This window comes from Camelus dromedarius, chromosome 4, assembly GCF_036321535.1.
Source record: "Camelus dromedarius isolate mCamDro1 chromosome 4, mCamDro1.pat, whole genome shotgun sequence".
Lineage (NCBI taxonomy): Eukaryota > Metazoa > Chordata > Mammalia > Artiodactyla > Camelidae > Camelus > Camelus dromedarius.
In genome coordinates this window covers 53988409-54003168 of record NC_087439.1, presented here as the reverse complement: position 1 = coordinate 54003168, position 14760 = coordinate 53988409, and the positions used below count along the sequence as shown (strand labels likewise).

The following is a 14760-nucleotide window of genomic DNA, read 5'->3' as shown; positions in this document are numbered from 1 at the left end:
GTTCCTGCCAGGAAGGTGGGTGGCCGCTATGAACGCTTACTTCTGATACGGATTTGCACTTCCTGTCTGCCATGTTTCTGCCACCACTACCATTGGTGGCCCTGCTAAATGCCTTGTTCAATGAATTTACGTCCTATACAATACTGCTTTTGATCAAGGGACTCATTTACATACAAAAAAGTGAGACAATTGGCTGACAAGTATGGGATTTGCTAGTCTACCTTGTTTCCTATTGAATTTCATTGAATTCCACCTGGGAGACTGAGTCTTGTGATATTAAAGTAGTTTGTAGTTCATAAACAGAATACATGGATCTGTAGACCGATGAGTGGAGATAGAAATGTCATCTCTTACCTTCATCTCTTGTGACCCATTCATAATATTTCTTGCTTCTGGCCTCTATACCTTTGAACTCTGTTGATTTAGAGCTGTATTTAGTATAGGAGAAGAATACTTTCATATGGGAATGTGGCAATGGTTCAGTGGAATTGGACGTTGACAGCTACCCGGCCACATTATTGGTTCATGTGACTAGGAACCAACAAATGAAAAAATAATAATAATGAAATTGCTATGCTTGCAAAGGTGATTAATTCTGATTATCAGGGGGAAATAGTGCTATTGCTACTACTCAGTAGCAGGACAATGTCCAGAATCCAGCCTGCAACCTGGGCTGCCTCTTAGGAGCAGGATAAAATGGAGGAATATGTTGTCTAGGAAAATAAAAATGGCCAAACTGACTCCAGAAGACACAGAATATGTAAGCAGACTAATTACCGCCAAAGAAACAAATTTTTTTTATTTCTGAAATAAGCTCCAACTCTGACATTTTCCAAAGGATATATACTGTATCTTTAAGGAACAGAAAACTTCCATACTATTTAAACAATTCTGGAGCCTAGGAAAAGAAGGAAAACTCCCAGATGTTATTTATAGAGTTGGCGTGAAATTAATACCAACATCTGATTATGAATTCCAAAAAAGGAAAAGTATAGATTGATTTTACTTATGAATGTCAAGAAACCTTTAATATTATAAGAATAGATGGCTGTGTTATCAACATGATTATTATATATGTCATTTTAAAGCCTACATGGAGAAACATGTGAGGGCGTCCCATTAATTCCTGAAACTGACAAGAGTTGTTAGCACTGTCAGTCACATTCTTCTGGTGGAACCCACCAGTGCAAGTAGACTAGAGAAGAAAATTTGTATGACAGTTGGAAAGGGGAAAGTGAAATTACCATTATTTGAAGATGAAATAATTATTAGCCTGGAAAATCCAAGAGGATAAAGGAAAAATCTCTGATGAACAATAAGAGAATTAAATGCTAGGTGTAGAAATCAATAGTTTTGATATATATAGTCAATAGCTCATTAAAAGGTAGAATCAGGAACTTTTGACACAGCAGATAAAAAAGATGAAAAACCTAGAACTGCCCAGCATTTATCTTAAAAATATTTAACATGGTACTGAGGGACACAGGAGACTTACTATGGAAAAGCATACCCTATTTCTATAAAGAAAGACTGAATCTCATAGAAGTGTTATTGCCCTTAAGATAATTTATATATAATGTAATCCCAATAAAATACCAGAAGAATTTTTTCACACTAGACAAACTGATTTTAAAGATTATGTATAAAAATAGACATGGAAACTCTTAAAAGTAATAAGGAAGGCAAGACAAACTCTACCAGCTATTAAGTCATAAAATAAAAGTAATATTTAAAACACTATGGTACTGATGTGAATAAATCAATAGACCTCAGAGAGAAGAAATCCAAACACATCCAGAAAGTTAGTATATCAAAAGGTGGCATTTGAAACCTGTGGGAGAAAGATGGATTATCCAGAGAATGCTGCTAGGACAGATAGCCATCTGGAAAAACGTAAACTCCCAATACCTTCTATCCATATAAATTTCAGATAGGATTAAATAAAATAGGAACTTGAGACCATAAGATTATTAGAAAAATATAGGGTTTTGAGTCACAAAAGGGAACTTTAAATATGACATAAAACCCAGAAGCTGTAAAAGAAATGATGGATAAATTCAACTATAGGTACATAAAAGTGAAAACTTTTGGCATAGAGAAAACAGCATAAATAAAATCAAAGACTAATTGACACACTGTACTTGTAACTCACATAACATAGTACTTGTAACTCAAACAAATGTTGGTTTTCTTACTGTATGAAGCACTGCTACCATTAATGTACCATTAATGTGACAAAGGCAATATAAAGGAAGAATTGGCTAGTGATATAAACTGACAGTTCTTGGAAAAATAAAAGTAGCTCTTTTAACATTTGCAAAGTTTCTCAGCCTCTTTCATAATAAGAGAAATGTAAATTGAAAGTAGAATGTGCAATTTTCACCTCAGATTGTCAAAGATCAAAAAGTTTGAAAATATCCTGGGTTTACAAGGGTATAAGAAAACAGACATTCTAAGTTCCTGGTCGAGTGTAAATTGGTAGCAATAATAATAGGTAACTAATTGAGTGCTTACTATGTGCCATGCACTTTTCCAAGCACTGTATGTTTCCTTATTTAATCATCACAATTACCTTTGTGAGGACTCTTATCCCCATATCACAGATGAGGAAATTGAGGAACAGAGAAGTTAAGTAATAACCCAAAGTCACGCAGTTGGCAAATGGAGGAGCCAAGATTTAAGACCAATTACTTTTACTGTAGCATTTACCTTTTTTTTTTTATCACAACTCTAAATTGTTTATATGGCAAGTAATTTGGTCATATACACTCTCAAGGTGCATACCCTTTGATTCAGTGATTCTGCTTCTAGAAGTTTGTACTGCAGTTTTATGTAAATAGATGCAAAATGACATTCATTGCAGCATTATTTGTAGTAAAAGAAGATTGAAAACAACCTAAATACTCATCCCCAGGGAACTAATTAATTACATTTGAGTTTCATCTATACAAAGAAAACTAGGTAGCTTTAAATCAAGATGCCTGTTCTTGAGATGGTACTCTATGTAGGGATATGGAATCGTCTCCAAAACATTACAAAAGGAAAAGCAAGGTACAGAATAGTGAGTAGGGTTGCTGCTGTCTGTGTGAAAATCCATAGAACATATGCATACATGTTTATATATGCATAGAATAGAGTCTCAAAGTGATACCAGTGTTTGTCCCCCAGGAATGGAACTGGATATCAGGGAATGAGCTGAATAAGGAGATTTTGAATTCTGCACAATGGTGTATTTTAATCTGTACAGAATACAACTCTGTATATGGTTCTCAGATGTAGAACGCTTGCACTGAGGTCACTTGGTGCAGAGTGTGACCTAGTGCCTTAGGCAGACCTAGTTTCAGACACCAACATTGGCTAGTTGACTCAGAGGGAAAGGGGCTTCATAGCAACTCTAGCTCTGGGCAACTTCGCTTCTTAATTTTGACATTGGCTGGAGGGAAGACAATCCATGGAGCTCCATGTGCTCGCCATAGATTTCACTCACCGCCGCTCTACCCTCAAACCCCGCCTCCTTCTGCACACAGTTCGTGTCTCTTGCACACCGTGTCACTGCCTCAGGTCCTTCATCACCTGGATTCCCATCCCTCTAACGCTCTTTCTGTACCTGACACCATCTCCCCTCCTCCTGAACTCCAGACACCATTTTATTTGGTCTTATAGAGTGAATGATTCATCATTAGCAAAAATCTGTATTTTCAACCACTTTTCCAAGTGTTCCTCTCACCTTTTGCTCTGGTAGGAAGACACAGCTCTTCAGGAGCTTTAGCTTCCCTCACAGTCCTCTTAAGTGGTAGTCGTTTATTCTGCTGTGCATTTGCTGCAACTGGTCCTGGAGGTGTTGTCAGAGTCTTGATGTCTTCCTTGTATCTCACTGCTATTTGGGGACCATTTTCTCAGTGTACTCTCTGAAAAATTCTCAGCACTGTTCAACTCAATCCACCAGACACCAGCAGCCAGCCCTACTTGCTGCATCCTTCTCCCAGTCCTTGAAGACTTTAGCTCCTGTCTCGTTGTCACTCCCTCCAACACTACTGCTGTCATACTTCTATGTGTTTTTTGTAGATTTCTGTTTTTTACCTCCTTCAGAGATCTTGACCTGTACTTCACTTTCCCCATAATCATAATTTTAGCATAGTGGTTCTCAAAGTGTGGTCCCTGGACCAACGTTATCAGCATCACCTGGGAACTAGTTATAAATACGAATTCTGAGATCCCACCCACACTACTGAGTCCAGAACTCTGGGCCTGGGACCCAGAAATCTGTGTTTTAAGAAGCCCTTCCTGTGATTCTGACAAGTATGGAAGTTCATCAGATCTTGGTCATGTCGTTAATGATAACTCTCTGTTCCAGTTTCAAGCATCCTATCCTCCTTGTGGCTACTGCTTTCTGTCTTCCCAGATCACCAGATCAACTCTCCCAACTCCTAAAATCCTTCCGTCCCACTAGGCCCACAGTTCACTGGTTTTGCCACTTTTTCACTAGTCCTTACCTCTGAGTCCTCACTTTCCCTTATTCAGCCACACGTATGACTCCTCTTTGTTCTCTTTCACATACCATATCCAAAGAGTAAACAAATCCTGTCCATGCTTCCTTTAAACTATATCTAAATATATTCAAAATACATTTTAAAGTTGCTAAGAAAGTAGATCTTAAAAGTTCTCATCACAAGAGGAAAAAATTATGACCCTATGGTGAAAGATGGTACCTAGACTTTTTGGGGTGATTATTTCACAATGGATACCAATGTCAGTCATTATATTGTATACCTGAAACTGATACAATGGTGTATGTCAAGTATACTTCAATAAGGAGATCTAGAATCTGACTTTTCTCACAACGTCCACTGCAACCCGCCAGTCTAAGCACAGTGATTTCCCACCTACAATATTGTAGCCGTTCTTGCTTTGCCGGCCCTTACCCTCCTGCCTTTACTTTCCATACAGCAGCTGCAGTGGTCCTTTGAACACCTAAGGTTATGTTGCTTCACTGCTGAAAATTCTCCATTTTGCTTATCTTGCTCAGAACAAAAGCCAAAGTCCTTGTAGATGCTTGCTAGGCTCCCGGTGATCTGACCTTCTCTGGCCAGAAAGTCCCTTCTATCTTTGCCTTCCTTCTCTCTCGCTGCTGACCTTCATTTTTAGCTTTAGAACTTTTTAACCACTTAACATGCTCTGAATTCTCCTGTCTGTTTCTTCTCCTACCACGGGCATGGAGGCTTCATGAAGACAGAAGCTGTTCTTGTTCGTGGATAGAGCCTCAGCTTCTAGAACCTGCCAGCAGTTACTTGTGAATAAATGAGTGGATGCCATTGTTATCTCTATGGCCCAAAGCTAACCCTGCCCTCGTGCTCATTCATCAAAAGTTTGATCATCTGTTTCATGCCCTGCACTAAGGACAGAAGAAGAACCGAGAGTTTCCAGTCTAATACAGAAGAACAAATTATAAATAGATATAAAATTACAACAGGGTACAAATCAAGATTGGCAAGTGTATGGGCTTGTAAGAGCAAATGATAAGGGGGGAATGACCTAGCTGAAGTCACAAAGCCAAGAGGCCATGGTAGGCTTTCCCAAGAGAATGACGACTGAGGTGAGATCAAAACAAAGAGAAGAGGTTAATTGGGTAAAGTGGCAGAAAGTGTAGGTGGCAGACAAAGAGGAGAGCAGGTGCAAGGGCACTGTGGTAGAAGGAACATAGAAGTTCAAGAGACTGAATAGAATAGGAACTGGCTGAGGAGGGAGCATGGAAGGAGAGGAGGTTGGAGCCTTTTTAATTATATCTCTTCATTCCACCTAATTAAGAACATCAAAAAAAAACCCTTCTTTATTCAAAAGAAATCCCCATTCTGATCTCTAAATTGGTATCAAATTACTACCTAATGTATATTTGCTTAGACTCTAGCTTTATAATCATCATATTAAGTGTATTTAAAAGCAAAAGGGAAATGAGAAAATGAATATGTGCTCTGGTAAAAAAAGAAAAATTAGCTTTGTTGACTTATGTTTAAAAAGTCCTTGATTTACCAGAATGTCTAAGGAATAGGAATTTCTGGTTCATTTAGCTTTCACTGCTATTATTAACTGAGGCTTAAAAATAAAATTATTTTGCTTAAATCATTTTAGAAAGTCTTCAAAAATAATTTGAGCCCTTTTCCTGCCTTATTAAGCAAATTGTGTCACAAAGTTGGATGGCACATGTAGCTGCACTTTCGTGCAGATACGTGTAAAATCTACAAGCCTTCAATTACAATGTGATTATCCTCACAACCCCCAAATGACTGTTTCTCATTTCCATAAACTCCTATTCCTCCACAGTCATCATATAGGAAGAGGGGGAAATAAAAGTTGGTTTTTTGAATAACCTTTGGGGACTGCCATTTGGTGCCTGGACACCTTTCTTACTGGGTCTGTCCCTGCTGGAGAAATGCAGGCGGATATCCCACAAAATTTACCAGATGAGGTAAACTTAATTCAGATAGTTAGCCTGACTCGTGGACTCTGGGGTTTAGAATGAGTTTCTTGTCCTCCTCATGTTTCAATAAAAGTGAGCCCTAGATTTATCAGCTTCGTCCTTCCTGGTTAAAGGACAATAATACTGTCCTTCATGGCAGTTTTGTTCTGACCTGATCCAGAATCACAGACAGCATTTAGCTGTCATTCTTTAGTGGCCTCTAATCTAGAGCAGTTCCTCAGCTTTTCTTTGTCTTTCATAGCTTTGACATTTTTGAAAAGTTTAAGGCAGTTCTTTTAAGAATGCCCCTCGCTTGGGTTTGTCTGAGCGTTTCATCACGTTAGGTCCATGCTATGCACTCCGGGCACAGGATGTCATGTGTGTCCTCAGGGCTGTGTATCGTGTACACAGATGTCCATTTGTATCCCCCAGGCTGGTGTTAACCTTGATGGCTTCACTGTGGAGGTGTCTGCCAGACTTCCCTACTGTAAATACTGTTTTTTTTTACCTTCAGCAAATAGAGTAATAGGGAGGGACAGAGTTTAAGAATAAGTCAAAATTTTATTCCCCAAATTGACTGTCACCGGTGGTTTTAGCATCCATGGCTGCCACTTGCCTGAATCCATCATATGATGATGGTTGAAAATAGTGATTTTCTAACTGTCTTTTCCCCCAATTTATTAGTTGCTATCCTACTGTAAAACAGTTTTTCCCTCTCCCCCTTTATTTACATGTGTATTTTGTGTCAGTGTGGCTCACAGAGTTGGGTTTTTTAAAAAGTCAGTGTGGCATGCGTGATGCATTACTGTCTCGTCCATTCCGTGTTGTCGCACTTTGGCCTGTGGAAGTCCTGAGACACTGGGTCTTTTATCAGAGTTTTTTTTGTGTCAATGATATGAAAAATGGATAATAGAGATACGTAGAGGAACATGGGAGCAGGAAGCCAGGGAGGGGAATTTGCTGGTGATTAGGAAAGGCTTCAGTGAGGGAGCAGCATTTGAAGTGAGCTTTGAAGAAGTGGTGGGATTTCCACAGGAAGGCCTGGCCGACCTGCTGTCTGGCCAGTCATGCAGCTGACCTGGACCTGCCGGGGAGGGTGAGATGGAGCAGAAGACCCTCTGCACTTAGTTCGCTTCGAGCGTTTGCTGGGCTGCTCTCACTGCTTAGAACTTCCTCCCTGGCCTTAGCTCTGCTGGTTTGCTAAGGGGAGGATGAAGTGTGAGGAAGAGGGAAGTCTAAGCAGTGAACACAGCATGAGCCCAAAGCCGCACTCACAAACTCCCTTCTCCATGAGCCCTTTCCGGATCCCTCATGAGAATTAACCGCCCTCCTCTTGTGCGTTCCTGTGGCACTTTGTGCCTCTGTGTTAACAAACCTGTTCTTTGTCTTGTGCTGTTTTTATTTGTGGCAACACCTTCCTGCTTTAAAGCCTGACCCACATGTTAATCACTTTTTCCCTTTTCCCAGTGCTTGGCACACATGCTCAATAAATATTTATTGAGTATGAATGAGAGAGGAAGGAGAAAGGGTAGGTTGGAGTTGGTTGGAGTGGGGGGCTCTGGAGGTCATTTTCAGAGGTTCGGGTTTGCTCCGCGGGCAGTGATGAGCCCCGGGGCTGTGGACCAGTGCTGGGCTGATGGGAGCTGGGATGTCTGAGGATGCGTTCGAAGCAGGGCTGCAGGGTGCTTGTGGGTGGCCCTGGAGAACCCCAAGCCGGAGGGCAATAGTCAGGAAGCCAGTGGCTACTACCTCTTGAATCTGGGCACTCATTTGAATGTAAGGATTGGAAAAAAGGAAGGAGTTGATCATGGCTTTGAGGTTTCAAAACGGGGTGACTGGGAGACTGGCCGAGGCCTCTTACCAAAATGGGAGCCCAGGGCCAGTTACAGAAGAGGTGAGGAGTTCAGTGTCCTCCCATCTCTTCTTCAGCAAAACCTTTCCCTGAATTCAAAACAATCTGTGCTGTTGAAAAAAATTTTTTATTATATCAAATGCAGTAAGAAATCAAATATTGTCTCGAGGCATAAAGACTGACTTGGGTGTAATGGACATTTGTCTTTTGGCTTTAGTAACGGTTTCATTAAAAATGGATGTCAGTAACTGCTTTTTTAACCTTGAAGCGTGGCCCTGTGAGAGCAGCTTACCATGAAAGAAATGGTCGTCAGCTTCCTTCTGGCTCCTCCGTCCCTCCTGCCCCTTCCTAACAACGGAAAATTGGCTGTGCACCTGCTCCAGCTAAGCCCTAAGTGATAAGCATCTTGCAAGCCCAGAAAATTGTAGTATCAAATCTCAGCCCCAACTGTGAGGCAGCACTATCCCCGAATCCCCACTGAGAGGCGTCGCTTTCCCAATTCCCGAGGGAAGAGTTCTTTCTCCCTTGGCCCCTTTTCAGGCTTGAACTCCGACCTGAACCCTCTTTTTAGCTCCCGGCATGCATCACTCTGGGTGCTGGCCCTGACCCCACCCTGCACACTCTCCTCCGCCCTGGGCTCATCAGCAGGGCAGCCCTGGGTAGCACCGGGGTCACTAGAGTGCCCCATTCCAATAATGAGCATATTTATCCAAGGACAGGAAATGGACTTTTCTGTTTGTTACAGTCCATTGCTTTTTCTCCAGAAACAAATGCTACAGGAATATTTGATATATTATCAGTGGTTTGGTAAATAGACATAAACGTTGCCTAATATTCCGAGTTGCTTCCAGTCACACCTTCCTTCATAAATTAAATGCTTTGTTTTCACTTGTGACTTACTCTAAGAGGGATATTTCTATTTCACTGCTAGGAAATGTGAAATGTTTTAAAATAATGCCATATTCATGAGAGCTCTTACAAGAATTTCAAATAAAAATAGCAAATACTAATTAAATAAGTGTACACCATTCTCCTGGGACTTAGCGTCTGGTTTCAGAGGGAAAGAAAAAGGGCTGACAGAGACTTTATATATTTTGTCTTTATATTTTCCTCTTAGGCTTTTCAAACAGACCAAAGTCATTGAAAATACTCCTTAACCCCCAAAGCCACAAAAAAGAAGCTACCCAGGTCTATTATGAGAAGGTTGAACCACTGTTAAAGATTTCAGGAATAAAGACCGATGTAACAAGTAAGTATTTTCAGAACATCATTTTGTCATTAAAAAGAATCATACTTAAGGAAGCAAAATAACCTTGAATTTGTTCTTAAGCCAAATTTAGGAAGCTACTTGTAATATCTAACGCTTGTTGATGTGATTCTATAACCCACTGCAACCAGCCGCAGGATTATAACTATTTTTTTCTTATTTAAATTGTGTTTTTATCAGCATATCAGTGTTTTCTCTTTGGACCTTCCCTCAGACTTAAAAAATCTTTAGGAACTATTTTTAAGGGGCCTGCACACTTTTTAATACCATCATTGAGATGTTTGCTATTTGTATGTTATCTCTGCAGTTCAGCAAGCAATTGATTTTTGCTCACTTGAATGTTTGATGTCTTTCCATGGACTCCTTCATTACGTGGTTTTTGTTCTGACTCTGACCCCTGCTGGTTCGGTCAAAACTAAGCACTTAACTGCTAATTTTAGATGAGTTTTGAGAAGCCGGAAGCTTAAATTATTCGTCTAAAATAAAGGAAGGTCCTTAGGTTTGTGCCCAGGAAAATAGAAATTTGCTAATGCTAAAGTTAACAGAAAGAGGATTAGTAAAATTCTTTTCAACTTTTAAAATTTGGTGACCAAATTCTTTTGTTTCCTTGAGACTTAATTTCCCCACGAGGGGTAGGGTGAGAAGGAGGGTTGGTTCTCTTGTGAATCAAACGCTCAGTTTTTCTGGTTTTGTTTCTGTGTAGCTTCACTAACCATGAAAATTTGTAGTAAATTTTAATTGATGAAGAACATTGCATAGTTGCAATGCATTGCATAGTAAGTACTCAGGATGCAATGCCAGCGTGCACTTGGAATCTCCTAGTCCCAGTTACAAATTCCTGGGGAAGGGATTCAGAGTGACCTGGCTTTGCTCAGCTGTAACCAAGGGAGATGAGTTTCACAATGTAAATAAGGTTTGTAAACCTACATCTCAAGCCTTAATGGATGGGATAGAAGGAAGACTTAAAAAAAAAAAAAAAAAAAGAAAAAAAGCTTTGTGGAAAAGTCACCCACCCCAAAAGGCATCTACCACGATGGAGGTTCTAAAGAAACTACCACAAAAAACTCATGAGGAGTTTCTGAATTTAAAAAAAAAAATGTGGTGAAGGAGGTAATCTTTCATCTTGGTAGCTTTTGGCTTACTTGGAGGTGATTTATAAGAAAAAGAAACAATTCAGAACTATTATTCCTTTCCACTGAAGATTTTCAAGGATTGGTAGAAGGAAAAGTTTGAAATTGATATTAGGGTGAGACAATTAAAAGTTGAGAAAACTTACTGGCCAACTCAATAATGCTTCCTTATTTTGTTTCATTGATTTAATATCCAGAACACTGTTATGTGGATAACATATCACATACAGTTACTGTATATCATTCAATTCAAGAATCTCTTGTTGAAATGCTTTGTGTTCAACACTCTGCAAGATGCTAGACAGATGAGCTCTACTACCTACTCTTGAGTGACCCTTAATTTATTGGGGATTAAGGTAGATATTTAAAGTAGATGTAATTGGGGTATACATAAAAGAATTATGGATATACATAAATGAATTATATATAAAAATATGATATTAATTTTGATCAGGAGACTGAAGAAAAGGATTTGAACTGGGCAGTTTTGGAGAGTCAGAGAGGGCAAATAGTGGTGTCCTGTGCATGAGTAGGAAAAGAAAAGAGACAAGGAGGCAAGCTAGCAATGCATACAAGTGGGGTGTGTCTGTGTCCGCTGAGTCCACAGTATTTTGGTAGTTCTTTCAGAACGTTGACTTCATCTTAAAGTGGTCTTTCCTGTCATCATAAAATGGTTGCCAGTGAATTTGATTTTTCTTTATTCAAATCTAGTAGGAAAGGGAGAGGTGTGTGTATGTGAGAGATTCAACATGTTTTGATCCTGAACAAGCATTTACATTTCTTCCTTTCAGTTTGACTGTCCTAATAGAGCGTGTATGCCCCACCTAGAGCACTCAGTCTCTTAAGCATCAAGATCCTTCCTGTGGGCTGAGGGTGAGACCCCCTTCCCCCAAAGGCTGAGGATACTTGAGCCGAATTTGAGAAGGCTCCCAAAAACGTGCACAAGGGGAAGTCTGAGTGTCCAGATTAAGGATGGATGTTGATACTTCACTCAGGAGTTTACTCGTCACGCATTGATCCTGAGTTGCTGTATGTTTTTTATCATGGTGCTGTAATCTAGATTAGCAAAGATGATTATGTCATCAGAATAAAGATTAAAAAAGAAGAGGGAGAGACGGGAGAAAAGGAAACCCATTAGTGAGGCCCGAACTAAGGTAGAGGAACGACAGGAATGTGCTTTCTTCCTTAAAACAATTGTATTGGAGAGAAAAAATATTCTGTTCTAGGGCTTTTCTCCCCCTAAATTTTTAGTTGTTGTTAAATATTATATTTAGTTTAACATAAAGTAAAATTAGAATATTACATAAAAGCAAATTTAGAATTTATTTATATATTTGTGCAGAATGGCTAATTATTAGCTGCCTAACACTCCTCCTACAGGCAAAATTATAAAATTGCATCTTTTGCTTTTAAAACCATTTTAGTATGTGTATTGGCTAAATATTTATTTGATTTTATGTGAAGGACTGAATAAACATGTGGATACCTGAAAAGTTTTAGAATCTCTGCCTGTCTCACGGTGTAGTTTTGTAGTTTGAATAAGATAATATATTTAAAACTACTGTGTATATTATAAAGTGCTACAGAAAGATGGTTGTAATGCTGTGCATTTCAGTTTCATAAATTATGTAATAATAAGATTCAATTCAAACTTTGAAAGAAAAGTATCTCTTATGAAAGAGTAAAGCAGAAAGAGTACATATTTTCTGCATGTCCTATATGGCCATTGTTTTAACAAACCTTGTGTGCATTGCTGAGCCCACATGGAATATGAATTATATAATAAATTTTGTATGTTGATGAATTATTTAAGAGATAGTGCTGTATAAATGAGGCATGATTTGAAATATTATAGCTATATGTATACATTATAAAGTAATTTTTCTATACATTTCTTTTAAAAATGAATAGCAACTCTTAATCTGGGGGAAGGTTATGGCTCTGGTGGTAGAGCACATGCTTAGCATACACCTTTATGTGATGTCCCTACTCCCTGTCAGTAGCTCCACTAGAGGCAGGCAGAGATGCTTCAGGCTCAAGCTCTTGAAGGAATATGAGCTCTTCTTTCATCAAAATACTATAGCAAGGTGAGTGTGTAGCTCAGTGGTAGAGCACAGGCTTAGCATGCACAAGGTCCTGGGTTCAATCCCCAGTACCTCCTCTAAAAATAAACAATTAAATAAATCTAGTTACCTCCTCCCCCCAAGTTAATTAATTAATTAATTAAACTCTAATCTGATTAAAAAATGGACAGAGAATCTGAGTAGACATTTTCCCAGATTAGACGTGCACATGGCCAATAGCTACAGGAAAGGTGCTCAACATTACTAACCATCAGAGAAATGCAAATCAGATCACAGTGAGCTATTACCTCACACCTGTTGGAATGGCTACTTTCAGAAAGGCAAGAAATAACAAGTGTTGCTAAGACTGAGAAGAGAGAGCCCTCCTGCCTTGTTGATGAGAATGTAAATTGGTGCAGCCACTGTGGAAAACAGTATTAGTTTCCCCTCCAAATTAAAAGTAGAATTACCATTTGATCTAGCAATTCCATTTCTGGGTGTTTATCCAAAGGAAACAAAAACACTAACTCAAAAAGATAACAGTACCCCTATGTTCACTGCAGCATTATTTACAATAGCCAAGACATGGAATCAACCTAAGTGACCATCAGTGGATGAATGGATAAAGAAGATGTAGTATGTATACACTACAGAATACTATTCAGCCATAAAAAGAAGGAAATCCTGCCATTTGGGAGAATATAAATGGACCTTGAGGACATTAGACTAAGTAAAATAAGTCAGAGAAAGATAAATGCCATATAATCTCACTTATATGTGAAATATTTTTAAAAATCCCCCCAAACAAGCCAAAAACAAAAAAAAACCCCACAGAACATGTGGATACAAAGAACAGATTTCCAAATGTGTGGGGGGATGGGGCGGTGAAATGACTGAAGGATGTCAAAAGATACAAACTTCTAGTTTGAAAAAAAGAATCTCAGCACATGAATAAAAAGATACTTCTTTCATGTTGGTGAGTGGTCATTACTCTCAATGTAGTATCTCTTTTCTAGTAATGGTATCAGAAAAACTCTGGAAGAACCTAGAAAGAAGAGTTATTTTTTCCTAATAACTTGGTATGTGAATGGAAGAGCATGAATGGTAAGCCAATGCTGGCCTGTGATAGCATTTGCTTCTCTTCCTCCCAGAGCAAAGCAGGCTTGAGGAATTACACCATCAAAGGTGTGAGAGGAATTTTGAAACACCATGGATCCCCAGAATAATTCATAAAACAAAGTGAAAAAGTCAAGGCAGCAGAGAAATTAAACTGGAAAGAACTTGCCAGGCCATCTAGTTCAGTGTCCCTCATGCGGTGGAGAACATGCGTGTGGCACTCCCCCAGATGAACACCCAGCATCGGCTTGGGCACCCTGTGGTTGAGTCAGTGAGTGTCGATTCTGGACAATACTGATAGACATTCTTGACTTCAGTTGGGGGTCACAGGGCTCTTGTCCGTATTAAAAAAGGGCACTTCCTTGTGCTGACTTACAAAAAGGCGCCCTTTTTCCTGGGCTATTGCAGCTCAAGGTCACGTAGCATGTTGAATAGGAGTATTGGCTGGATTGCAAACCTACCTGCCCCTTTGGCCAAATGCCTTTGTGCAAGACATAAACTGCATAGAGAACTTGTAAGCTGATGTTTGCCTCCTTATGATTTTCAGAATTAATGTTATCTTTTATAGCGATACAAAATAAATGAAATAAATCTATTCCATCTTGTGTATAAGAGCATTGAAGTATTTGAAAATAGATCATCATTTCTGTCCTTGATCTCTCTTGTTCAAGACAGGTAATTCTCCTCCATCAGTCTTTGTAGTAACAAAGCTGCTAGACGTTATCATGTTCATTGTCACAGTCAAAGACACTTCTCTGAATGTAGCCTTGGTCTCTGCCAGCTCAAGGCCCATGAGAGTGCCTGGTCACCAGATAATTTTACCTCCTGTCGGACTCTGGGCAGTTGTCAAAGTGGGATTTGTTACCACTTTTTTTTTT

At 39.3% G+C, this 14760-nt stretch overlaps 1 protein-coding gene across 1 annotated transcript in view; it reads left to right on the top strand.

The window, feature by feature from the left end:
- The window catches only part of CERKL (ceramide kinase like), a 107002-nt gene that overhangs the window by 64657 nt on the left and 27585 nt on the right, over positions 1–14760 (top strand). Inside the window, exon 3 of the mRNA XM_031451758.2 lies at positions 9424–9555. Within this exon, the coding sequence (XP_031307618.1) occupies positions 9424–9555 (132 nt within the window). The remainder of the gene's footprint in view (positions 1–9423; positions 9556–14760) is intronic.